This window comes from Rousettus aegyptiacus, unplaced genomic scaffold, assembly GCF_014176215.1.
Source record: "Rousettus aegyptiacus isolate mRouAeg1 unplaced genomic scaffold, mRouAeg1.p scaffold_m13_p_7, whole genome shotgun sequence".
Classification (NCBI taxonomy): Eukaryota; Metazoa; Chordata; class Mammalia; order Chiroptera; family Pteropodidae; genus Rousettus; species Rousettus aegyptiacus.
This window is the reverse complement of record NW_023416310.1, coordinates 59,398,108-59,425,751: the sequence shown is the minus strand read 5'-3', so window position 1 is coordinate 59,425,751 and position 27,644 is coordinate 59,398,108. Positions and strand designations below refer to the sequence as shown.

Genomic DNA, 27,644 nt, shown 5'->3' with positions numbered 1-27,644 from the left:
GTATGTGTGCAGGTGGGGAGTCAGTGGATAATGGGCGATGGTGGTCAGAAGGTCCAGACTTTCAGTTATAAGTAATTTCTGAGGATGCAATGTATGGTATGGTGACTGTTGGTAACAATAATGTTTTGAAAGTTGCTAAGAGTAGATCTTAAAAGTTCTCATCACAAGAAAAAACAATTTATAACTGAGAGGTGATGGTTGTTAACTAAACTTATTGTGGAAATCATTTTGCAATATATATATGTCAAATCATACGTATACCTTAAATTAATACAGTATTATTATGTCAATTATTTATCTCTAAAAAAGAATGGCAAAAAATTTTTTCCTTCAAAACCTTTTTCAGCATATGCTGTCTTACTACGCACTATTATGCTATACAAATGCTTTCTCTTTTACCCTTATGAAATGATTAATAAATTAGACATGTTATAGTTTTGTAGCTAGGTGGTAGAGCCAAGATTTAAATTGAGCTCTGTTTGATATAAAATTTGCTTCATTGGGTGAAAATACCCATAGAATGACAGTGCAGGGTTGTAAGGAAGTTTTTTAAAGAACTGTTATCTAAAAATGGAAAGGTTTGTGTTATGGGATAGTGAGGTTTTCAAGCAAAAGTTAAAACAGTTTTGAAAAACATTCATAATGGTATTGATCTTTTACTTATTTTTAAACATATTTTCAAAGTCTAAGGCTTTTTTACAGATATAGAAAGGCCAAATGCAAGTTTATGAAAATGATCCAGAAGAAGGAGAGCCATTGGTAAAGGAGAGAGGGTAATGAAAACAGTTCTAATGGAGACCTTGCTCTTTGCTAGATTAAGTGAACAGGGAGATGAGTATAAGTAAATAAGATAAAGTGGAATTTATATATGATGGCTTCTGTTTTCTTCGTGAAGGATGAATTTTAAGTTGAAAGCAAGGGTTGAAGGAAAGTTTGGGAAATTTGAGGAAGAGGAGGAGTATGAAGTGACCTTTTCAGGGAATGGAGAAAATATGTCTCTTAGAAGCTGAAAGTAGGATTTTGTCCTAGATATTACCAGTTCGGAAGTTTGAGATTATGAAAGTGACCCTGTTAGCTTGTTTGCGATTTCCCAGATTTCCGAATGCCCTACCCCTAAATGTGCAACTGTTATTGTTATAGGTACAGAGAAAGCAGACGGTACAGTTCTCATAAGGAAAGATAGATGGAATTAAGAGGATGTGTAATCAAGTAGTAATTATGAATATTAGAGATTATGCCATTTTAGTTTGACAAAAAAGGGAGAGTGAGGGGGGAGAGGGGAAGAGAGAAAGCAGAGTGTTTTATGGAAAATTAAAAACGATGATGTCAGTGTATTTAACAAAGCTTTTTGCATGATAAATGCTAATATCTTTGGCGGTGAGGCATGTGAGCCCCCAGTGAAGTGCAAGAATTAGAGGGGTGTGGTGGTCTGAGTGGTATGATCAAGATATGTATTTTGAAGACTTGTGTCAATGCCAAATGGATGACTGAGGCTGGAGTGTAGAACACCAGTAGAGATAAGGTAATTAAAGAATGGAGTAGCCATGCTCTTGTATATCTTGTGCATTTTCCAACTGGTAATACCAGTGACAGTTAAGGATGAAAGAAGAGTGTTTTATTCTTCCTCTACTGAGGAGGAATGGATGGAGTAGCTGCATTGCATGTCCTTTAAAGCAGCAATCCCCACCCTTTTTGGCATCATGGACTGGTTCTCCTATGAGAATCTAATGCCCGATGACCTGAGGTGGAGCTGCAAATATAGATGAAGCTTTGGGTTTGCTTGCCTGCCATTTACCTCCTGCTATGTGGCCTGGTTTCTAATAGGCCACGGACCAGTGCCAGTCTGCAGCTAGGAGATTCGAAGGGGGCCTGATTTAGAGAAAAGGATAATAAACAGGTGGGGTGGGGGAGATATGATTTGGAAGTGACATTGGGAGTGGGAAGGTCACAAACCCTACTTCCTCTCCTTTTATGTAGGCTAGCAGAGAAAAAGGTAACCATGGCAGAGACCCGATGGGAACTATCTCAACTTATATTCCATTTACTTAAGGCCAGAGGGTGAAGGCACTGAGAAGATAATAGAACAGTAGGAGCTCCAATGTAGGAACATAGTGGGTAGGGAATTGAGTCAGTTAGGGAGATCCAGAGCAGTTTGAGGATAAGGCGATATGGATAATTCTCTCCACATATATTTCTTGGGGTTTAACTTCAACTCCCTGAAGGGGCTAATGAAGTGTGTAGGATAATATTTCTTGTGGTAATTTATTGACACCAGACACAGTGGAGTGTTGTTCATGGGAACTGTGATATGTTTAAAATTATACAGATGTTTTTCTAAATTAATGATTTTTCTTTTTGATAATAGGAGCAGCTTTTAGATTGTAAAGGTGAAGATGGATGGAATAAACTTTTTGACTTGATTCAGTCAGAACTTTATGCAAGACCTGATGATGTCTATGTGAACATTCGACTAGTAGAGCTGTATTGTTCAAATAAAAGATTGAAGGATGCTGTGGCCCATTGCCATGAGGCAGAGAGAAACATAGCTTTGCGTTCAAGTTTAGAATGGAATTCTTGTGTTGTACAGACCCTTAAGGTAGGTAAAAACTGTTGAATCTCTACACTTCTATATAAGCAATTACCATACATCCCTTTGTATTTAAGCAGTGGCTCCTGTACCCCAAGACTTAAATTTCTCTCATTTATGTATAGCAACTATGAAATGAAATTTTTACTAGGATGATTTCAATTCATAATGGGTAGATTGGAGAGAGAAGTTTATATATGTATTTGGTATTTTTATAGGCTAATGGAAAAATATGGTATTATAAATACAGGAAAGGGCAAAGGAATTTGTAGGCATAAACTGACCAGTTTTGTAACACTTGCTAACGTTTTGTAACTTAGTGTTCTTTCTTCAAAATAGGAATATCTGGAATCTTTACAACACTCGGAGTCTGATGAAAGTAATTGGCAAGCAACCAGTAAAGACTTACTTCTGGCCTATGCTAACCTTATGCTTCTTACACTCTCCACTAGAGATGTGCAAGAAAGCAGAGAATTATTGGCAAGGTACATTGATTTAAGGAGTACTTTGGTGTAAATTACAGATTTTCTTTTTTGTAGTAATTCACTTTATTGGTCTAAACATCTTTATTGCATTATTGTTTCTTTAACATACCTAGGTTTAATAGTTAATATAATGAACCACTTGGAACAAATCTTAATTCCTTTTGTGGGGCTATTATAATTGGTTTTGTATGACTGATTTTTAGAGAACTATATAATTGTTCAGGTTTGATTAAATTATTCTATATTTTATTTCAAAAATGATATAATCTTGAGTGAAAATCAGGGAATAAATATCATTTGTTAAAAGTTCTAGTATTAGCAGTTACCATCACTAGTATTTCAGAAAACAATGTTTTAGTTTAGAAACAAGATAACTAAAATATAATATATGATTTTTCTGTTGTCTTAAATTTTGATTTTGAGAACCATTAAATCTTTTGTTAAAACATGCCATTGAACAAAAACATCACTTGGATTTGCATAACAATGTTAGTTTAGAACAGTAGGGGTTGACTAGAGCTTATGGGACAGATATGTTTCCTTGCCTGATTTTGTAATTAAAGGTTCACTGGAACACAGCTATGTCTCTTTCTTATATGTTATCTAATAGCTACTTATACACTGCAGTGGTGGAGTTGAGCAGTTGTGACAGTTGTGTCTGGAAAGCCAAATTAGTATGTGGCCCTTTACAAAGTTTGCCAAATTCTGGTTTGGACTGTTCATTTGTTTGGAAAGTAATTCTGATTCCCCATCTGGCATATGGAAAGAAACTCTTTCCACTGGTATAGTGAGGTGGGTAGTTTGCTTTAAGAAGTACTTAGTGTCCTAAGATGGTAGGGTAAGGATAGTGTCCCGAAAAACTACCTTGAACTTATATATTATTTTAGAAAATATTTAGGATGTTTTCTTTTATATGGCTCATATACTCAAAAATTTTTGGTCATGTGAGAAAATGAGGGTGAAAATGACATAATTTCTTACCAGTACTATAAAAGTAATTTTAACTTAATAGATCTCCTGAAGAGATTTTGAAAGAGCCTGCAGGGGTCCCTGGAACTCAACTATAAATAATATCTGTTGCTCAGTGTTCTTATTATAATCTACTTTAAAATTATGTTTCACATTTGTATTAAGTGTTTGCATTTGTTTTTCATACAAAATAAAGATTCTGAGAACCATTAGGATTTAGAAGCACTAATTAGTCTATAGATTACAAATAATAGTGATAAATATAGTTATTTAACACTAGTTATCTATCTAGTAAGAAGATCAATTGTGGTATTGACAACCCAAATATCTTTTAAGTTACTTACTTATAATTTGAATAAGGCATGTCTAATTTGAGAAATTCCAACTTGGAATTAAATAATGAAACCATGTTATTGAGAAAGTAGAAAATATTTTAGTTTCCCAGTTTTTTTTTTTTTTTTTTGGTATATTATGAAACATACACCATAATCAGTAATCTTATTTGTATATTTTCTATGATTGGAGGACTAGAACTAACTTAGGATAAGATGTCATTCTAGAGATTAAGCTTGAAGTATAGAAAGTATGTGGAATAAAAATAGGTACTAGACAATTCATAATTTATAAAATAGAGGAGAATATGGATTATTAGGAGTCTGAAGGTAAATGATGAAGGTTGAAATAAATTTATTTTATTTTGAGTTAAATAATGAAACTGATTATTCGCAATGCAACAAATGTAATACCTGTTTAATATTTTAATATTACAGTTTTGATAGTGCTCTTCAGTCTGTGAAATCTCATGTGGGTGGAAATGATGAACTCTCAGCTACTTTCTTAGAGATGAAAGGACATTTCTACATGCATGCTGGCTCTCTGCTTTTGAAGATGGGTCAGCATAGTGATGTGCAATGGCGAGCGCTCTCTGAGCTGGCTGCGTTGTGCTATCTCATAGCATTTCAGGTAATCCTTTTCCAGTTTTGGGTGCAACTGACATTTCACTGAGACAATTGTATTTCCCATGGAAGTGCGTCCTATTATATAATGAAACTAAGAATGAACCCGTAGAATTAAAGTGAAAATTAAAGCATTAATTCAATCGGTGAAAAATAAAATTTATAATACTGGTGAGCTGGTAAAACAGCTACAGTGATGCATTGCTGGTTTCAGTCTCTCTTGCTGTGACTTATTCGAAGACCATTTTGAAGAGTTTGGTCTTTTTACTCTGCCACTTAACCAGTAGTAAGGAAATAATCTCAAGTATAGATAAAACCTGATTCAAAAAGATGCATAACTTGAACAAAAACCCTAAGTAAGTAAATTTTGGGGTATGATTATGTAAACTGTGGTAGAAGAATGTGTTTATCACAATCATTTTAGCATGTTCATGGGAAAACATGTTAGATGACATGTTTGGCATCATGTTTAGAAAACTTAAGGGTCGAAAGTATACTGTGAAAATTCCTTCCTATCTCTGTTTCTTAGTCATTTACTTTTCTTTCCTGCAGGAACTAATGTTATTACTTCGTTGTGAGTTCTTCAACAAGCAAATACACACACATGCAGACTCCCACTCCCCTTTAAAAACTACAGATAGAAAACATTTTGTACATTTTGTTGATTTTGCTTTCTATGAAATGTATCTTGGTGATATTTCCATATCACCAAATGAGGATGCATTAGTATATCATCTTCATTTGTTTTGATAGTTGCATAGTATTCCATTCTACAGATATATGATAGTTTTGGGTTTTTTTAAACCATTGCCCTAAAACCAAAACATTAGATTATTTTTGCTTTTTTTTCTATGCTCCTTGAAATAATTCTGTAGTGACTAACCCATGCCATTTCACATGTGAAAATAATGGGTAGAATAACTCCTCTGAAAGAAGAATTGAAGGACCAAAGTGTATTTATGTGTTTATCACTTTTAGAGCTATTGCTAAATTTCCAGCCTCACAGAGGTTGTACCAAATTACATTCCCAATACCAGTTAAGAAAGTCATTAGAAATTTAACAGCAGTTACCCCAGCTATACTCGTGTGGTTGTTGGATATTTCCTGTAAGCTGTCATTGCCTGTGACAACATTTTCAGTGATGGAAATTCACTACTTTTCAAGATAGCCCATTGCATTTTTGGATAATTTGGTTCTTGGTGCTTCCTTATATGGAGTAAAAATGTTTTTAAGCTGCTACCTGTTGATGTTTTTTTCTTTTGGTACTATTACAAAAGTCTTAACCCTCCTTTTACAAGGTTATTTTCTTAATATCTGAAGGCATCATGTTGCGTTTTTTTTCTTCAGTCTGTTTATTCATCATTCTTTTAGCTCTTCTTCAAAGGTCATGGCTTGGGGTGCTTTTACTCTCATGGTTGTTAGAGTTTATCCCAGTGGTATCTCAAATCATCTGTGTTCTTTGAAAATGTGCTGTTCAGTGTGGCATTTCCAAGTATGGTTCCATTGCTGTGTGTAAAATTGGCTTGTCATCTCTTTTGCTGTAGTTTTGTTTATGCAGAGTAGAAAAGTTCTCTACTCCATTTCCCCAAATGCCACACTAATGTGCTTTTAGTAGAAAGTAATTTCTCAGAAGCAGGCATCTGTTACAGATTATCTAAATTCCTTGGTTTTGAGTCTTTTGCAGTTGGTTTTCTGACTCAGTTTAACCATTGGTTAACTGCTTATGCATTATCAAAATAGCAAATGCGATTGAAAGGAACATCTTACTGTTAGAAATGAGTATCACTAAATTAAGATTTTTGATTCTAAAATTAACAGGTTCCAAGACCAAAGATTAAATTAATAAAAGGAGAAGGTGGACAAAATCTGCTGGAATTGATGGCCTGTGATCGTCTGAGCCAATCAGGTAATAGTAATGTTTAATTGATTTTATTTTAAAAAGAAAAAAGGCAATTTTCTGTTAGAATGTATCTTTTGATAATATCTTCTGTCTTCTGTTTGTCATAATCATTTGTTTCTCTTTGCCACCTTATATTTAGGGAAGAGATACACAAAGAATTATAAGAAATCGTATATTCTGTAAAAGGAACAAATATTTGATATTTGTTCCTGAATGGAGAAATTCCTTAACTTTTCCTTTATCTAGCTGTTAGAACCTCCATCCTGAATATTTTAAAGCAGTTCCTGAACTAAGTATAATTACTGATTTGCCAACCATTTAACATCAGTTGCTTGTAAGGCACTGCTATGAGGGATACTAAGATGAACATACAGATCTCTCTCTCAAGGAACTGACAACATAGTAAGGAAGACAGAAGATTATACTTACATTCTGTAAGGCTCTTGGTATTTGTAGATTTAGTCTCAGTTTTGACTATTTGGGATAGATAGTGAAGGTATATTATATGTTACCTGGTTTTGCCGATGCAAAAGTTATTTAGGTAGCCAGTGAGTCAAGCAATGAGCTAAAGAAACATAACACTTTCTCTAGGAAGCACTTTTTTCTTTCCTTGTACTCTAGCATGCAGACACAGATACTATTAAATCTGTAAATTATATTCATTTTTTGCATAAGTACTCTTTATTGTCCAGATGTGGGTTGTTGGTTAGATGAGTGTTAGGTCTAAGATAATTATTTCCTCTTAGGGTATATATAAATAAAACTGTTGAGAGATGTGAGTAAAAACAGTCTGTTTATTTTAAATGATGGAAATAATTTGCTTTTCAGGGCACATGCTGCTAAACTTAAGTCGTGACAAGCAAGATTTTTTAAAAGAAGTGGTGGAATCCTTTGCCAATAAAAGTGGGCAATCTGCATTATATGATGCTCTGTTTTCTAGTCAGTCACCTAAGGATAGCTCTTTCCTTGGTAGTGATGATATTGGAAACATTGATGTACAAGCACCAGAGCTTGATGATTTGGCTAGATATGATGTTGGTAAGTTGTGTCTTTAAAAGGAAACATTTTACATTTTAATCCTTTTATGTTAGGAGAAAATGCAGAAAGGGAAATAAATTGCCCATAATCTCATTACCCAGAAATAATAACTTAATGTTTTCCTGTATTCTTTTCAGCTTTTTTTTTTTTTTTTTTTTGAGAGGGTGTTGTTGCAGTGGTGGTAGCATATGTAATTTGTCTAAATAGTTGTTTTTACTGTGCATATGATTCATCTTGTTTCAGATTCTCTCTCATCATATCTGTGTCTGTAAATATGACTTTTACTGGTAATATAATGTTTTATGAATTAGCCATAATTTGCTTGCCACTTTTTGTTGTTGGACATTCATGTTGTTTCCAGTTTTTTCACTGTTAAAAATAATACTGTGATTAAAACTTTAAAATCTCTCCATTTCAAATTTTTTAATAGATTCCTAAAAATAGAATTATCGGGTCAAAGTCTCTTGCAAATTGTCATATTGTCAAAAAAGGCTATACATACTCTTTATGCTTCTAGAAGCTTGTAACTTTTTCAGTACTGAATATCTTCTGGAAGAAAAGACCTTTTTACTACCCTAATTGATTAATATAATGGTGTCTGCTTCTTTTAATGACTCTTTACTGAAAGAAAAATACATTATTTCAAGATTTCTTATTGGGTGGCTCTTCTTTATCTAGCCTCTGTCAGATTTTGTTTATGGAGTTCTAGTGAGTCTCTTTTTTTTTCCTAGACAAACTTGAAAATAACCTTATTATAACTTTTTATTAAAATTTCTAGACATAAAGTATGAATACCTTTAATGAGAACATGAGATTTTGCTTATCATAGAATTTCCCCCAGCTGTGATTAGAAAATCAGTTATAAAATTAAGATATATTTAATATGAGTCAGTTGTTGGCAATACTGATGGCACAAAAAAAGTTTTCACAACCTTAAGCCATTTTTTTGCATTTTATTTCAGGTGCTATTCGAGCACATAATGGTAGCCTTCAGCATCTTACCTGGCTTGGCTTACAGTGGAATTCATTGCCTACCTTACCTGTAATTCAAAAATGGCTAAAACAGCTATTTCATCATTTGCCCCAGGAAACCTCAAGACTTGAAACAAATGCACCTGAATCAATATGTATTTTAGATCTTGAAGTAAGCAAAGATTTTAACAAATTAAAAATTTTGAGTTTTGTTTAATTTTTTCTAACTTAAACTAATTTTCTTTAAAACAGGTATTTCTACTTGGAGTAATATATACCAGCCACTTACAATTAAAGGAGAAATGTAGTTCTCACTACAACTTCTATCAGCCACTATGCTTGCCACTTCCTGTGTGTAAACAGCTTTGTACAGAGAGACAAAAGTCTTGGTGGGATGCAGTTTATAATCTAATTCACAGAAAAGCAATGTAAGTAGTAAAACAAAAATTTATTCCTTTACTTTCTGTATGGGGTTTTCATTTAAAAACATAATTTAAAAACTTATTTCCTAAGTATTTAATTTTATGACATTTAATTCTCATGATGATTAACAAACATGTAAGTGCCAAAATACATGTGTATAAATCAATTATAATAAATAAAACTTTTTTTTTAGCCCTGGAACCTCAGCAAAACTGCGACTTCTAGTTCAGCATGACATACATACTCTAAGGGGCCAGGGAAAACATGGCCTTCAACCTGCTCTGCTTATACATTGGGCTCAATACCTTCAGGAAACGGTAAGTTTATGAAAGTGTAAGCATTTTTAAGAACATTACTTTATTTTTTAAGGAATTATAAACTTTTCATTGAAAATCATTTAGGTCTAAAAATAGTGGCAGGTTATTCATATTATGCCAGGTGAAATGTATTTTTATAACCTTGTCAGGTAGTAGTTAATATAGTTACTATATAAGCACTTAGAACAATGTCTGGCACAGTAAATGTTCCATGAGTATTAGCTGTTCTTACTTAATAATTAAGTTGGGGTAATTATTGTCTAGATTGGAAACTTTTTAACATTCAGTTGGACAGAGCTTTGTAGGTAAGGGCATTATAGATCTTGTAAACATGTGAGGTCTGTTTCGTGCCAGATTAGGTGTAGACGTTTAGCACTTTGACCAAGCTGACACTTAGAGAGAGACAGATTTCAGCTATCAAAAAATGGGCAAAGTTTTAAAAATAGATTATGCTGCCTATTAGGTTAATGTCATTGACAGTGTTTAAAAGCTGGGTCTAGAATTTTCACTGGTTTTAAAGTGGTTATTACAGTATTTAGAAAGTTGAGCATGTAAATTGAGATTCTTTTTGGCTTTGATAAGAAATTTTAACCAGTTCAGGCCACTTATTAATGAATTTTTAGATCTGATCATTTGTGTTCCTTAGGTTGTATGCTTCTAACCTTCTATTTTAGGGCAGCGGTCTTAATTCTTTTTATGATCAACGGGAATACATAGGCAGAAGTGTTTATTACTGGAAGAAGGTTTTGCCATTGTTGAAGATAATCAAAAAGAAGAGCAGTATTCCTGAACCTACTGACCCTCTGTTTAAACATTTTCATAGTGCAGACATTCAGGTAATGGAGGATTCCTTTGTGAATTAACTGGGGATGTGGATTTCCAGTTTCTAAACAAAGAAAAGGGGGTAAAATTGCTTAAATTAATTGCCTGAGTGTTTAATGGTAGTCTTGTTTTCTAAATCCACTAGCAGTCAGAAAAAAGTACTGAGATGTTAATCTCATTAGATCATATGAAATTATTTGGGTTGATAATCTGATCTGGGTAGAGGCAATTAAACTAAAAATTACTAAATGTGTTCAGGCATCTGAAATTGGTGAATATGAAGAAGAAGCACACATAGCATTTGCTGTATTGGATGCAGTTAATGGAAATATAGAAGATGCTGTGACTGCTTTTGAATCTATAAAAAGCGTTATTTCTTATTGGAACCTTGCACTGGTAAGTATTGAATTAACTTGAATTAAATTTTTTTTTATTTTAAAAACCTAATTGTCTCATAAAAGCATTCTTTGTGTAGATTTTTCGCAGAAAAGCAGAAGGCATTGAAAATGATGCCCTTTCTCCTGAAGAACAAGAAGAATGCAAAAACTATCTGAGGAAAACTAGAGACTACTTACTAAAGATTATAGATGACAGTGATTCAGATCTTTCAGTAGTCAAGAAAGTAAGTTGCAGGTTGTTTTTATTATTGATAATTGGTTAATGATTATTTTTGCCTTGGTTTTATATTTTGTTAATTTAAAAAAATTATATTTAACAAATTATAATTAATGTTCAGAAGAGGTATATGTGTAAATATTTAACATTGCTCTGTCTTAGGTTTGGTATTTCTTTTTTAAAATCAAGAATCTGGATTTATACTGTGTGAAGATGCTTGCTGGGGAATTAGAAAAGGTTTTAAGGTAGAGCATTTATTATTTGGCAATGTAATCAAAGCAAATATTCCGAAGGACTGGATCTTAATGAATTTGGCATTTAAACATTTTACTGAAATTGAAAGTAAATGACTGATAAACTTCAGAGCATTTCTTGTCCATCTGCTATGGACTGTTTTTCTAACTCTTAGCTGTTTGAAACTGTCATGATGGTATTAACTTTAATTACATTCAATTTTACACGTTTTTGTTTTTGTTTTTTTTTGTTTTTTTGATTAATTTCCGTTGCTGCTCTTAGATTAGGTTTTATGTTGTCTGCTGTATTCTGGCATCTATATTTCCCCATTCAAAATGAATTATTAGACGTCAGCAACTTTGTTTACATTGAAAAATTTCCCAAGTTAGCATTCTTCTACAGGTGGCCATTATGGGTAATAGAAAGAATACAAACAGCACATTTAGAGTCAGAAGACTTTAGGTTACATAGCAGTTTTATGTCTGTTATTAAAGTATTAAGTGGTTACTACACAAAAGTGGTTGCTATACTGTTTTGCTATACAAAAGTGAAAAAAAGTAAATTAGTAAAATAAAATCTTTCCATTTACTTAAGAATTTTTACTTTGGTATTTTTGCAACGAGGCCTTTGATTCCTGTCTTTTGTTTTTTAGTTACCTGTGCCCCTGGAGTCTGTAAAAGAGATGTTTAATTCAGTCATGCAGGAACTTGAGGACTATAGTGAAGGAGGTTTTTATAAAAATGGTTCTTTGCGAAATGCAGAGTCAGATATAAAACATTCTACACCATCTCCCTATTCTCTATCACCAAGTAAAAGTTACAAGGTAAGTGGGGAAGAAATGAATTCCATTGCAGAATATGTTTCTGTTCTAAGTGTTTTCAATACTGTTTTGTTATTATTTTAGTATTCTTCCAAAACACCACCTCAATGGGCAGAAGACCAGAATTCTTTACTGAAAATGATCTGCCAACAAGTAGAGGCCATTAAGGTAAATCCCTTAATTTCTTTTAATTTTGCCGCCTTTATTTCAAGATTCCTTTCCTGACCACTCCCTCACTTCTTTCTAAAGCTCTTCTAAATGATTCATTGCTATACTTATGTAGAAGCCTACTGTTTTACTTATCTCCATATTGTCACCATATTTTTGAAATTTCACATGTCTATTCCTCTACCAGGTTGAATCCTTCATAAATTTACTCTTTTATCCAAAACACAACATTGAACCTGTCATGAGAAGGTCTACAAGTGATTGAATTAGACAGTGAAATGTACTAACCATACGTTGGTTGATCTATGGGTTCATTTCTCAGACTGACTGGTGGTGTGTGTCAAATTTACAGCTAGGAATTGACAAGTGATCTGAGCTTCAAAAAGTCTCTTATCTTTTTAATACTTTATAGGAATTTGACTTAATTATGTAAGGAATAGTTATATGTACATAATCTTATTTTGACTGTGAAAATGCCCTTAACAATGAGTCTCAAAGGAGTGTTACTTTTTTGGAATTGGATGTGCAAGTAGGTTGTTTCATGCTCATTGAGCAAGAACTAAATCACTCATACTTCTAAAGTTACACCAATGAAATCATTGTGTGTGTGATTATTACTGTGCTATCAGCAATGTCTGAGAATTAAAGAATGCTGTTTGGTGGGAAACTTTTGAACTTGCATAAAGATTTTATATATTAATTTTGTTTACTTGTGGTCTGTTACAATATTTCATACAACCTCGACATACCATATAGGTTTCAGGCACCCAACATTTTATACTGGGGAAGGGTAGTGGAGCACTAGTCCATGTGCCTGAAAAGCTAGGTTCTAGTACTAATTCTGCTGTTAATTACGAATCTTGGGCCAGGCGCTTTCTTACTTTTCTGTCTGGCTTCTCATCTGTAAAGTGAGAATTGTTGAAACCAGTTCTCATTACATTTTCTAGTTGTTTGAATTTTTAAAATTATGATTATAGTATTAATTGCATGTTCATAACTATGGTCCAGATACTGGTAGTGACCAGTAAAGTTTTCCATTTGATTCTACCAATTTCTTATTTATGAATGTACAGCATCTGTAGTAAACATAGTAAATAAATGGATAAGTGAGAAAAAAATTGTCTTGAAAATTTAAGAAATTGACTCCAATAGTTAGTTAATGGCTTTTGGGAAATTTGTATTTGAAAACACCTCAAGAAGAAGGTGGTAGATATGTTGGATCTTTCTCTTATACCAGTTATAGCTGGTTAGATAGCTGGGCCCGATTAGAGTATATTTGATAATGTTTTCAAAAGTGACCTGTTGTCCAATATCACTGTAGTTTTTTTCAGAAAAGACATAGTTTCTTAATAAATATCTATTTTGTAAGGGACATTTTGTAGGTTCTGTGGTTAGGGAGGGCGTTGTTATTTAGTTGTCTTTAAAATGGCAGATCTGATAGCTAGCCACATAGCAGTCATTAGAAGGCAATATGTCTGCCATTTTGTCTAGGCAGCAGAGTGGTGTTATAAAAAAACATTTTTGGAGTAAAATCTGATTTGAATTCTAGCTGTGCTATTTCTTGCATCTTTTTTTTTTTTTTTTCTCATTTTAAGATGTAAGTTAGTATTTGTTAATGTACCTGTGTCATGGAGTAAGAATTTAAGTCCCTAGAATATATTGTTACATCAAATGTGGATATGTTGACAACTAGTATTGGGAGGTAATTTGGGATGTTGAGTAGTTAAGATGGACTGAGTAAAACTATGGAAAGGAGATACACTGGAAGGATATGTAAGGTAATACTGAGGACCATGAATGTCAGATAAAGGACTTTAATTTGTAATTGCTTGTTTTATTGACCACGGAAGTGTCTTGGCTAGAGCTGAACTTTAGAGATTAATTTAGGCAAGTGTAGATGAGGCCATTTAAGAGGTTACTCAGTTTAGGTTAGAGCTAACTCTAATGTAGAATGAATGAATTTGAAAATGGTGCTAAGGAATGAAAGAATGGGAGCAAATAAATTTTTAACAAATTAAGGATCATGTTCTTAAATCAGTACTTGGTAATCAGATCTTATTGGAATATGGAATCTCTTAAAAAGCATCATCAGGTATTTAAATTTAAAATATTTATTCCAATTTAACACTGTTACTGGCATGATATAATTGCTTTAAAATTTTTTTTTCTTGTTCCAACAGAAAGAAATGCAGGAATTGAAACTAAACAGCAGTAACTCAGGGGCCCCACATCGTTGGCCTGCAGAATGTTATGGACCAGATTCAGTGCCTGATGGATATCAGGGATCACAGACTTTTCATGGGGCACCACTAACAGGTGAACTAGCAACTAGATAATTACAGATAGTAGTAAAATCACTGTATTTCTCCTTCCCTTAAACAGATAACTTATGAAATTACCTTGTCTGCATACATTTGTTTATATACATGTCTATACATGTCTGCTTTTACAGTGTTTAAGCATTTTTGGTTTTAGTGAGATTTTTGGAAATCAAAGCAAAATAAAAGCTTTATACGATCCTGTATATAAAGCCTTAAAAAACCCTTTAATGCATATATGAGAGGAGCTTAGACTACTTTTTATAATTGAAAATGTTAACTGATATCATTATACATTAAGAGATACCTAATTAAAAACTTAAACTTCCTGGGAATTATTTTGATGGTATATTCAGAGGTATGACATTCATAGGAAATCTTACTTGTTTTGAAATACTTGGTCATCTGTAGAAGGGAGGAGTTTGAAGCTAGACCAGACTAGATTTTGAAGTTGTGCTATTAACACTTACCAACTTCTCAGAGCCAGTTTGTCTATTTGAAATGTGGAGAAAATACTTGACTTGCATGGTATTTGTGGGCCTTTGTATAAGTGTAGGTGTGTATTAGGTGTTTACTTACAGTGAGTAAACACTTAATGAACCAAAGGATACTAATAGTACCTCCTGTGGGTTGTCTGTGTGCAAAAGTCCTTTGTTTATGTAGTGTTACTTAATCACAGTAACCCAGAGTACTATTATTAATCCTAACTTATAGATGAGGAAATGGGTTATGAAGGTTAAGTAACATATCCATTATTGTACAGTTAATTACGGATAGAGCTGTGGTTCAAACTCTTGTGGTTTGACTTTAAAGCCATTTGCCAGTATGCTATATTGCTCCCAGGTACCCAGAAATGATAACAGAAATAGGTTTCCTTTACATGAGACAGATTCCTGAAATGGTAATAGCACATATTTTTTTCTTATTGGTCTTAACCTAGGAAAGATTTAGAATGTTATGGTCTAGTTTAGATTAGTACATTTCTGTGTGATAGTCCCTAGGGCCATACTTAAGGCTGCCCCACTGTCCTCTTGTGATGGTGTCTTCTAAATGCAGGCAAAATAATAGAAAGTCTTTGTAAAGTCAAACTTACTAAATGTCTTAAGTCATAGATAAATATATTAGCTGTTGAGTTCAGACATTGCTCACTTACAAACTCTATGCACTATAAAGAGCTTAGTATAGGAAAGTAAGTAAAGCGGCTAGCCTTTTTTAGGGCTTTTTGAATGCTGTGTGGAATTGATCATTTGACACCTTTTTGTGTCACAATTTTTGCTTCTTTTTCTATATACAGTCATAAAAGGTCTTCTGGTTGTTAAATATAAACAACATTCACATCATCTCATTTTATTCTTGCAATCACCCTATGAAATACGTAGAAGCAGCACATCCTCATTTTACAATCGAAAAAATAGAGACTCTAAATGACTAATTGACAAGGTCACAGAGCAGCTTTGTGGCCTGAAAGGAAGCTCAAGTCTCCTGATTCCCATTTCTGTGTTCACAGATTTTGTTTTTCTTAATGGAAGTAAAAATATTCCTAGATGGTCCTTGTCTTTTTAAAATAAGATGATTGAAAAACAGTAAGCTTATAGGAAATATTAAGATGCACCGAACAGTGTAAAGAAAACTGAAAGCTAACGTATCACATAGAGTTCTATTAACACTTGAAGCATTTCCTTCTGGTCTTTTTTCTTTGTATACATAAGGAATTTTTAGTGAAATTTTTATCATATTTTTATGTTGTATGTAGGTGAGTAAGCCTGTTTTTTAAAACACTACTTTAACTTAAAAGCATTTTTCTATTAAATGTTTTTTGAAAATACTATTAATGAATACAAAGTATCCCATTATGTGGAAATACTGCAAATTTTATTCCTTGATTTTTTGTTATTTCCAGTTTTTGCTATTATAAATAAAGTGGACACATTCCTAGGATTATAGGGTATTTAAAAAATTCTTTTGTGTTGAGAGATTGCTTTCTAGAAGTAATGGCAGTTTACATTCTTACAACCAGTATCTGATGATGTCCATCTCTTAATACTCTTATGTAGTGTTAACTATTATCAATTTATAAAAACTTTTTGCCAGTTTCTAAGAACAAAAATAGAATCAGTTTTTAAGTTTTTATTTTTTATAACAGGCATGCTCAACACTTCGTAATCTTACATTTCCTGAGTTAACTTCATTTTCGTAGTAGGTTTATAAGAACTCTTTAATTTTTTTTTCTCCACTATTAAAAATCACTAGTCACTGATAAAGTCATTAGTTAAATTTCACACTTTATGATTCTTGGCTCATGTCCGTCAGCTTGTTCTATGCTTATATTCTCCCACAAATATTCCAAAATAATGATCTTCACCAGGCAGTTCCATTAGTTTTCTAAATTCAGACTTGGGCTTCTTCAGCATTTTCCTTCCCCCACGCCCCCCCCCCCCCCGAGGATGTCTAGCCTTTTTTAGGTCTTTTTCATTGCTTATCAGAATCCATCGTTTAACATCTCTTGGGTCACAATTTCCATTTCTTCTTTTGAGTGAAGGCATAAATAGTCTTTAAGTTGTTTTCTGGTAAAACGTTCATAAAGCAGATTAGGCAAATGACTGTTTGTGGTTTGCCATCAACATGAGTGTCTTCTAGTTGTTGATTTCCTGGTAAAACTCACACAAAATAGATGAAAAAAATAATTTGAACATCAACATGCGTGTCGGTCATGATGTGTCCTTTTTCCCTGCCTGCCCCCAGCCCCAAGGAACACATTTAATGTTACTTGTAAGATCACTTTCCATGAATTTGTCTGGTGAGTTTTGACCTGAGTAAATTCAATTTGAGTTTATAAAATGCATCCTTATCATTGTGCAGGTTTTCAAGGCTCACTTCAAAAACATGACCCTGAAACCATGAGATGCATTTTGGTTCCTGACTAGTGTATTACCAATATTTCCTATATTGAGCATGACTGCTTTCACATCATACTAATTGTTCTTAGAAAATGGACCAACCACTTCTTGCTTTTTCGATGCTTGTTGTGAGGCGCTTGTTTTTGTTGACTACTGGGGTGCTACTTTCTTATTCGTCGTGTCATATTTAACAGTTTTTCCTAGTTTGTGATTTAGTGATCTTTCTGGTGTATTTTGATGTATAGAAATTTTAAAAGAATTTATGTAGTTAAATCTTTCTTTGATTTCTATTTTGTATTTATAGTTCTTGCCTAGATATTTCTTAACTATAGTTAAGATTTTTTTTTAAGTGTTTTTTGTTTTTTTCTTTTTCTTTTTTTTTTTAGTTGCAACTACTGGCCCTTCAGGATATTATAGTCAGTCACCAGCATATAATTCCCCGTATCTTCTCAGACCAGCAGCTAATGTTACTCCCACAAAGGTAACATTTATAAATATCTCCTTTTTAATTGTTCAGGCTTTCATCAGAGAAATTTAAGTAGTTCAGCATTAAAACTTATCTGTCCCACAAGACGCAGATATTTTACATTTCTCTTTAGATACAGAAGTCATTCTTCTTAGTCATTTTTATGTTGCAATAAGTGTTAGCATTTAGAATATTTTTAAATGCTGGTGGTGGTGGTGGTGGAGGTAGAGGTGGTGGAGGAGGATGATGTGGGTCCTTCATTCTATTTTGACAGAAATAGGACTAGCGTGTCCTTAATAAATCATTATGTGGCAGGTATTTCCAGGCCCAAAGTGGCCAAGACCCCAATATTATAACAGTAGTTGAATGTGAAGCTTTCTTCTGCTCATTGTGACCTTGGGCAGGTATCTTAACCTCTCTACACATTAGTTGCCTCATGTGTAAAATGAGGATAATAATGCCTTTATACGGTTTTTGAGGATATTAAAATGAGATAATATATGTAAAGTGCTTAGAACAGTGCTCACCAGTAAATACTCAGTAAATGTTAGTCATCATTATTGTTAACATCATTTGACACATTGCTTAGGAGGGAAGAAGATACAGAATTTATTGTAAGAAAATTAAATTTTTAAGATGTTGTTATTAAGGCAATTTTTATTGTATGCCAAGAAGAAATATAACTAAGTATCTTTGTAGTAATATTGTCTCAATGATATACTGCATTACCTAATGATATCTCAACCTTATAATACTCATGTTCGTGGTTTGTGAAAATTGGTTTCTATCTGGATATCTATAGTTTTGTAGACGAAGAAATTACAAAGAAATTAACTTTTTTTTTTCTTTTAGGGTCCAGTTTATGGTATGAATAGGCTTCCACCTCAACAGCATATTTATGCCTATCCACAACAGATGCACACACCACCAGTGCAAAGCACACCTGCTTGTATGTTCTCTCAAGAGATGTATGGTCCTCCTCCATTGCGTTTTGAGTCTCCTGCCACAGGAATTTTGTCACCTAGGGGTGATGATTACTTTAATTACAGTGTTCAACAGACAAACACAAACCCACCTTTGCCAGAACCAGGTTATTTCACAAAACCTCCAATTGTAGCTCATGCTTCAAGATCTGCAGAATCTAAGGTTATAGAATTTGGAAAAAATAATTTTGTCCAGCCCGTGGCAGGCGAAGGAGTAAGGCCATCTTTGACAGCACCTACACATACAACCCAACCAACTCCTTTTAAATTTAACTCAAATTTCAAATCAAATGATGGTGACTTCACGTTTTCCTCACCGCAGGTTGTGACTCAGCCCCCTTCTACGGCTTACAATAAAAACGAAAGCCTTTTAGGTCTCCTAACCTCAGATAAACCTTTGCCAGAAGATGGTTACAGTGGAGCAAAAGCTGGTCAAACTATTGGACTTCGAAATACATTCAATTTTGGAAGCAAAAATGTACCTGGAATTTCATTTACTGAAAACATAGGCCCAAATCAGCAAAAGAATTCTGGTTTTCATCCAAATGATGATATGTTTACTTTCCATGGTCCGGGAAAATCAGTATTTGGAACACCTGCTCCAGAGCTGGCCAAGAAGAATCATGAAACAGATGGAGGGAGTGCCCATGGTGATGATGATGATGATGGCCCTCACTTTGATCCTGTGGTCCCTCTTCCTGATAAAATTGAAGTAAAAACTGGTGAAGAAGATGAAGAAGAATTCTTTTGCAATCGTGCAAAATTGTTCCGTTTTGATGCAGAATCCAAAGAATGGAAGGAACGCGGAATTGGCAATGTAAAAATACTGAGGCATAAAACATCTGGTAAAATTCGCCTTCTAATGAGACGAGAGCAAATATTGAAAATTTGTGCAAATCATTACATCAGTCCAGATATGAAACTGACACCAAATACTGGGTCCGACAGATCTTTTGTGTGGCATGCTCTTGATTATGCAGATGAATTGCCCAAACCAGAACAACTTGCTATTAGATTCAAAACTCCTGAGGAAGCAGCACTTTTTAAGTGCAAGTTTGAAGAGGCCCAGAACATTTTAAAAGCCTCAGGAACAAAGGTAGCCACAAAAACAAATCAATCTCTGAGAATCGTACAAGAACCCACAGGTCATGATAATGAGGATATTTGCAAATCCGATGTCAGAAACATGAATTTTGAATTTCAAGTAGCAAAGAAAGAAGGCTCTTGGTGGCTTTGTAATAGCTGTTCATTAAAGAATGCTGCAACTGCTAAGAAATGTATTTCATGCCAGAATCTAAACCCAAGCTATAAAGAACTGCTCGGCCCACCGTTAGTTGAAACTGTTTCTACTCTTAAAGCTAGCCCAGAAAATAGTCCAGATGGGTTTGCGTTGATGACTCCAAAGAAAGAAGGTCACTGGGATTGTAGTTTTTGTTTAGTGAGAAATGAACCTACTGTATCTAGATGTATTGCATGCCAGAATACAAAGTCTGCTAACAAAAGTGGATCTTCATTTGTTAAACAACCTTCCTTTAAATTTGGCCAGGGAGATCTTCCTAAGTCTGTTAACAATGATTTCAGATCTGTTTTTTCTATAAAGGAAGGACAGTGGGATTGCAGTACATGCTTAATACGAAATGAAGGAAGCTCTGCAAAATGTGTTGCTTGCCAGAATCCAAGAAAACAAAGTGTACCTACATCTTCTGTTTTAACACCTACTTCTTTTAAGTTTGGTGCTTCAGAGATAAGTGAAACTCCAAAGAGTGGATTTGAGGACATGTTTGCTAAGAAGGACGGACAGTGGGATTGCAGTACATGCTTGGTACGAAATGAAGGAAGCTCTACAAAATGTGTTGCTTGCCAGAATCCAAGAAAACAAAGTGTACCTACATCTTCTGTTTTAACACCTACTTCTTTTAAGTTTGGTACTTCAGAGGTAAGCGAAACTCCAAAGAGTGGATTTGAGGACATGTTTGCTAAGAAGGACGGACAGTGGGATTGCAGTACATGCTTGGTACGAAATGAAGGAAGCTCTACAAAATGTGTTGCTTGCCAGAATCCAAGAAAACAAAGTGTACCTACATCTTCTGTTTTAACACCTACTTCTTTTAAGTTGGATGCTTCAGAGATAAGCGAAACTCCAAAGAGTGGATTTGAGGACATGTTTGCGAAGAAGGACGGACAGTGGGATTGCAGTACATGCTTGGTACGAAATGAAGGAAGCTCTACAAAATGTGTTGCTTGTCAGAATCCAAGTAAACTGAGCCTATCTACTTCTGCTGTTCCAGCACCTGCCTCTTTTAAGTTCAGTACTTCAGAGACAAGCAAGGCCACCAAAGGTGGGTTTGAAGGAATGTTCACCAAGAAGGAAGGACAGTGGGATTGTATGGTTTGTTTTGTGGAAAATGATAGTTCTTCCTTAAGATGTGTGGCTTGTGCGGCCTCTAAACCAACTCATAAACCTATTGCAGAAACTCAATCAGCTTTCACATTTGGCTCAAAAACTAAGTTAAATGACTCTTCTGGAAGTCAGGTGGGAACAGGATTTAAAAGTAACTTTTCAGAAAAAGCTTTTAAATTTGGCATCACAGAACAAGGATTTAAATTTGGGCATATTGATCAAGAAAATATACCTTCATTTACATTTCAAGATTCTTCTGATACAGACTCTAAGTCAGCAATAGAAGGATTTAATTTTTCTATTCCTGTGTTTGCTGATGGATTTAAATTTGGCATTCAGGAGCCAGAAGATCAAGAGACGAGTGAAAGGCCCCTTGAAAATGACGCTGATGTTCAGGCTCAGGATGTTAGTAGTCAGAAGAATGGTAGTGGTGTGATTTTTGGTCAAAGTGGTAGCACTTTTACCTTCGCAGATCTGGCAAAATCAACAGGGGAAGGATTTCAATTCGGCAAAAAGGACCCTAATTTCAAGGGATTTTCAGGTGCTGGAGAAAAATTATTCTCATTGCAAATTACTAAAATGGCTGATAAGGCCGACACTTCTGATCTTGAGAAAGATGATGATGCCTATAAGACTGAGGATAGTGATGACATCCATTTTGAACCAGTTGTTCAAATGCCTGAAAAAGTGGAACTTGTAACAGGAGAAGAAGATGAAAAAGTTCTTTATTCACAGCGGGTGAAATTATTTAGATTTGATGCTGAGATAAGTCAATGGAAAGAAAGGGGTTTGGGGAACTTAAAAATTCTCAAAAATGAGGTCAATGGCAAACTAAGAATGCTGATGCGAAGAGAACAAGTACTAAAAGTGTGTGCTAATCATTGGATAACAACTACAATGAACTTGAAACCCCTCTCTGGATCAGATAGAGCATGGATGTGGTTAGCCAGTGATTTTTCTGATGGCGATGCTAAACTAGAGCAACTGGCAGCAAAATTTAAAACACCAGAGCTGGCTGAAGAATTCAAGCAGAAATTTGAGGAATGCCAGCGACTTCTATTAGATATACCACTTCAGACTCCCCATAAACTGGTAGATACTGGCAGAGCCGCCAAGTTAATACAGAGAGCTGAAGAAATGAAGAGTGGACTAAAAGATTTCAAAACATTTTTGACAAATGATCAAACAAAAGTCACTGAGGAAGAAAGTAAGAGTTCAGATGTAGGTGCTGTCAGTGCTTCAGACACAACTACCAAGCAAAATCCTGAAAACACTGGGCCCGCGTTAGAGTGGGATAATTATGATTTAAGGGAAGATGCTTTGGATGATAGTGTTAGTAGTAGCTCAGTACATGCTTCTCCATTGGCAAGCAGTCCTGTGAGAAAAAATCTCTTCCGCTTTGGTGAGTCAACAACAGGATTTAATTTTAGTTTTAAGTCTGCTTTGAGTCCATCTAAGTCTCCTGCCAAGTTGAATCAGAGTGGGACCTCAGTTGGCACTGATGAAGAATCTGATGTTACTCAAGAAGAAGAGAGAGATGGACAGTACTTTGAACCTGTTGTACCTTTACCTGATTTAGTTGAAGTGTCCAGTGGTGAGGAAAATGAACAAGTTGTTTTTAGTCACAGAGCAAAACTCTATAGGTATGATAAAGATGTTGGCCAGTGGAAAGAAAGAGGCATTGGTGATATAAAGATTTTACAGAATTATGATAATAAGCAAGTTCGCATAGTGATGAGGAGGGACCAGGTATTAAAACTTTGTGCCAATCATAGAATAACTCCAGACATGACTTTGCAAAATATGAAAGGGACAGAAAGAGTGTGGGTGTGGACTGCATGTGATTTTGCAGATGGAGAAAGAAAAATAGAACATTTAGCTGTCCGTTTTAAACTACAGGATGTTGCAGACTCATTTAAGAAAATATTTGATGAAGCAAAAATAGCCCAAGAAAAAGAGTCTTTGATAACACCTCCTGTTTCTCTTTCGACCACTCCCAGAGAGTCACCATGTGGCAAAATTGCTGTAGCTGTATTAGAAGAAACCACAAGAGAGAGGACAGATTTAATTCAAGGTGACGATATAGCAGATGCAACGGCAGAAGTTGGAGAAGTGTCTAGCACATCTGAAACAACAAAAGCAGTGGTTTCTCCTCCAAAGTTTGTATTCGGTTCAGAGTCTGTTAAAAGCATTTTTGGTAGTGAAAAATCAAAACCATTTGCATTTGGTAACAGTTCAGCTACTGGGTCTTTGTTTGGATTTAGTTTTAATGCACCTGTAAAAAATGACAGTAGTGAAACCAGTTCAGTGGTCCAAAGTAGATCTGAAACAAAAGTGGAACCTGATTGCGAAGAGTCAAAGAACTCTGATATCAAACAATCTTCAGATGGCAGAGTCAAAAATCTCTTTGCTGCTTTTCCAAAGGAAGAGTCCTCAACTAATTGCACATTTAAAACACCAGAAAAGGGTAAGTACTTAGTCTTAATAGATTAAGCATAATGTCTTATTTAATTTTTTTCTTTTAATGTTTATCTTGCTGAAGACTTTTTGTGGGATACTGTTTTACTAAAAGCTAGGTCATGAACACCGTGCTTTGTGAACAGCCAAAAAATATTTGCACAGGCATTTTTTCTCCCTGAATAAATTTACCTGTGAGTGTTCGTTCAAACAGTAGCAGAAAGTGTGTGTGTAAATTATTTAAGAGATTTTAATAACTGGATGATACTTATATCGTGCTTAGGCAGAGTGCATTTATTAAATGAGCAAAAAGTGAACTTTGGGGATAAATGAAAAAGTAAAACAGCCAAATTGGTATAAATTGAGAGACCCTGGCTTTTTATATTTTAAAATCATTATTTTTCACTTTGATTCTAAAATGTTCAAAAATTAAACTCTTTATTTTCTAGGATTTAATTTTAGTCTTTTTAAATCTGATCCAATGGCTTTTTGGACCAGCACCCCTTCCTCACAGCCTGAGAACAAAGGTATAGCCCTAGAATTCTTGGTATGAGATGACATCAGTTTTTTTTAGCAGCTGATAATTTTTAGCTAAGTAACTATGGCTATATGAAATTGAGTACTTAACACTCCAGTGTGCATGTTGAAGAATGCCAGTTCAGAACAAGTAACTTTTGGTGGTATAACACCCATTAAAGTTGTTGTTGTTGTTGTTTTTTTTTTAAATGAACTTGGATGTCATGTTTTCTCACTTTTGCATAACGTTATTTTGAGGTAGATCTTTGTAGTTGATCTTTACCTTTTGCTGCTTTCTACTTCATTACTCTATTTTATTTTACTCTGCTTAATGAAAATCTATATTTTATCTAACCTTTATCTTTAGCCACTAATGTCAGCCAGTCTACAAACATGTGATGGCAACAGCATGTATGTAGCATGAAATAGAATGGCTCTTTAGGGGTGTTCTTTTGGAAGTGGTTTAAAAAAATACTGTATTTGAAAGCAGACCCCATTTTTAGCTGTCACCATTATATACCTGGTATGTTTTATATATATATATAGTGTAGATCTTTTGTAAAAGTAAACATTGGTACTAGAGTGGAATATAAGAAGTGTGGGATCTCTTGAAGACCTCCAGGACCAAAGTTAGGGAAATGAAAATTCACTGTTAAATGTCTGACAATATATTTTGAGCAACCCAAATATGTTAGAGGTTGCTAAACAAGTACAGTGATGAAATGACAATCCTTGATTTCTGGGGCCTTCAGTTTTAAATTATACCAGTTATACGACCAGCCTAAGCAACTCTTAACTTTTACTTTTAAGGATACAATCTTTAAGAAATTATGTGAAAAGTGTGAGCTTTTTTCTGTACAGGGTATATACCTGCACACAGACTGAGGGCCCTCGGTTAAGAATCCCTGGCCTACGAGTACATTTACCAATATACTACTTCAGGACAAAGAACCTTATTCTGTTTCAAGTCAGAATGTCACAGTCCTAGAGGATCCTACAGATGGAGACTTTAGACATGAGGAAAGTAGGGCCCAGCAGGCTGTCCAGTATGCCCAAGTTGTCTTTACCAATTCACAGCAGAACTGGAACAAGGATCTTTATCTTTTGGTGTTCATTTACTGTTCCTGGCTAGGACTCGATACTCTTTTTGTAATGAAGGAGAGTGAAAGGCAAGTAATGTTGTAAAAGGGCTCTAGGTCTCTAGACCTGTTCTATCCAATAGAAATAAACATGACCTTAGAGTATAATTTAAAATTTTCTAGTAGCCATACTAAAAAATGAAACAGGTGAGAAAAAAAAAAGATGAAATTATTTTTAGTATTCAGTTTAACCCATTGTATCCAAAGTACTATTTCAATTTTTAATCATTATAAAAAATGAGGTATTTTACATTCTTTTTGGTACCAACTCTTCAAAATTCAGTGTGTATTTTTGTACTTGGAGCACGTCTCAATTTGAACTGACCACATTTAAGTGCTTAATAGCTTCATGTATCTAGGCTGCTATATAGAACAGTGCCACCTGGTACATAATATGCTTCATGAATTGCTTATGTTATCAGTTCCTTTATCTAGAAATTCTTTTTTATAGACTGTAGAAGACTGTATGAAGAATTCCTTTTCTCCATTTTTTGCCTTTTATTGTTAACCATTGTTGGTTTTTCAGCTATAGAAATTCTCACAGTATAACTTACCTATAGGATAATAGTTTTTATTTAATTTCGCTATTATGCTTGAAAATGCAAACCTGTCTTACTAAATCACCCACCATCCTTGGCAATTGTTAACTTTCCTTGTCGGAACTAAACAAATTTGGCTTTCCATTAGTTTTATATTTACACTAATTTTTACTTATGATTGCTTTAATTTTTTTCAGTTGTTGCAAATGCATGGATATTTTGCTAAACTATTGTTTAATATGTCAAATGTGGTTATGGCAGCACTTTCTAAATACCTTTTTAAATTATAGCCATTAATAGTACATTTTTTCAATGGTCAGTAAGTAAAAGGATTTTTTTGGTTTTTAGTAGTTTTTTATAGAACATTAAATCAGTCTACTAATTGTAATTCATTATTGTTATAGAGTTCTGTCCACATCAAAGTATATGTGTTTTTTCAGTTTGCTATTTTAACCTAAAGATAAATTTCATGGTTTTTGTTTGAATTAGAATATTGGTGTTAATAACACCTTGTCTTTATATCAATTTTTTGACTTCTGTTATAGCAAAAGAGAAGAAAAAACCTGAAGATCCTCTCTCAGATGATGATGTCTTCATTGTATATGAGCTAACCCCAACTCCTGAACAAAAAGCTCTTGCAAGCAAACTTAAACTTCCTCCAACTTTCTTCTGCTATAAGAATAGACCAGATTATGTTAGTGAGGAAGATGATGATGGTAAATCTTTTATTACTTTAAAGTGTTCTGTTCATATGTATCTTAATTGGGAGGTATGACTAAATTATACTAAGCCTGCTCTTAGAGTTCATTATGCTGTTCTTTCAGGTAGATGTTTATCTTAATGTATGTGTAAACAGTGGTTGTGATGATTGAAAGAACTGCATTTATTATTAAGTAAGCATTTTTTGGATGGCTACCATGAGCAGGGCAGGCATTTTGAGGTATTTGAAAACAATCATAATTTCCTTGGGAATCCTAGAAAGATGGGAGAGTGAAAAGGCAGACAGGTGTTTGATTATGGGAAACTGTGTGTGCCTTATCAATGTTTTTAAGTAGGGGAGCTATATGCTCCAAAGTTTCAGTAGGGCACATTGGGTAGTGGTATAGATCATTGGATTATGGGAAGTTAGGAAGATGAGCTAAAATGGTAATAGAGATCTCAAACATAAGGATAGTCTAAATGAAAGTTCTAACAGTAGAAGAGGCATTAGGGATGTAGAATTGGCAAAATTGGTTGGTATTTGGATGTGGGGAGTAAGGAAAAGTGAAGTTGGAGATAATTTCTAGGTTTCTGGCTAGGAAAACTGTAATTTGCTAGAGATTTTTTATTTAACAAAATCAATTATACTTTAAGATGAAGATTTTGAGACAGCTGTCAAGAAACTTAATGGAAAACTATATCTGGATGACTCAGGAAAATGTAGACCATTAGAAAAAAATCTAACAGGTATGTTAAAATTACTAATTATTCTTTTAAAAATCTGTTTCAAAGGAATCTCCCAATCTTATTTCTGTAATTATCAGTTTTATTTATCAATCTACAATATCTACTGTATTCCTGTGGTGATTTAAAATATTTAAAAATATGGAATGAAAAGCATTGTTCTCTTGGTGGTCTTTGTT

General features: G+C 34.2%; 1 protein-coding gene across 2 annotated transcripts in view; it reads left to right on the top strand.

The window, feature by feature from the left end:
• Positions 1 to 27,644, top strand: part of RANBP2 (RAN binding protein 2) — a 54,965-nt gene that overhangs the window by 13,250 nt on the left and 14,071 nt on the right. The window contains exons 5-23 of one of the 2 annotated variants that reach the window (XM_016162970.2): positions 2,366 to 2,596; positions 2,927 to 3,072; positions 4,812 to 5,004; positions 6,816 to 6,903; positions 7,726 to 7,935; positions 8,898 to 9,079; positions 9,160 to 9,335; positions 9,524 to 9,647; positions 10,322 to 10,483; positions 10,728 to 10,865; positions 10,945 to 11,091; positions 11,971 to 12,141; positions 12,223 to 12,306; positions 14,487 to 14,622; positions 17,908 to 18,002; positions 18,840 to 23,838; positions 24,278 to 24,355; positions 26,568 to 26,738; positions 27,376 to 27,468. In XM_016162970.2, coding sequence (XP_016018456.2) covers positions 2,366 to 2,596; positions 2,927 to 3,072; positions 4,812 to 5,004; positions 6,816 to 6,903; positions 7,726 to 7,935; positions 8,898 to 9,079; positions 9,160 to 9,335; positions 9,524 to 9,647; positions 10,322 to 10,483; positions 10,728 to 10,865; positions 10,945 to 11,091; positions 11,971 to 12,141; positions 12,223 to 12,306; positions 14,487 to 14,622; positions 17,908 to 18,002; positions 18,840 to 23,838; positions 24,278 to 24,355; positions 26,568 to 26,738; positions 27,376 to 27,468 — 7,624 coding nt within the window. The remainder of the gene's footprint in view (positions 1 to 2,365; positions 2,597 to 2,926; positions 3,073 to 4,811; positions 5,005 to 6,815; positions 6,904 to 7,725; positions 7,936 to 8,897; positions 9,080 to 9,159; positions 9,336 to 9,523; positions 9,648 to 10,321; positions 10,484 to 10,727; positions 10,866 to 10,944; positions 11,092 to 11,970; positions 12,142 to 12,222; positions 12,307 to 14,486; positions 14,623 to 17,907; positions 18,003 to 18,839; positions 23,839 to 24,277; positions 24,356 to 26,567; positions 26,739 to 27,375; positions 27,469 to 27,644) is intronic. The other variant, XM_016162971.2, reaches the window with a different exon arrangement.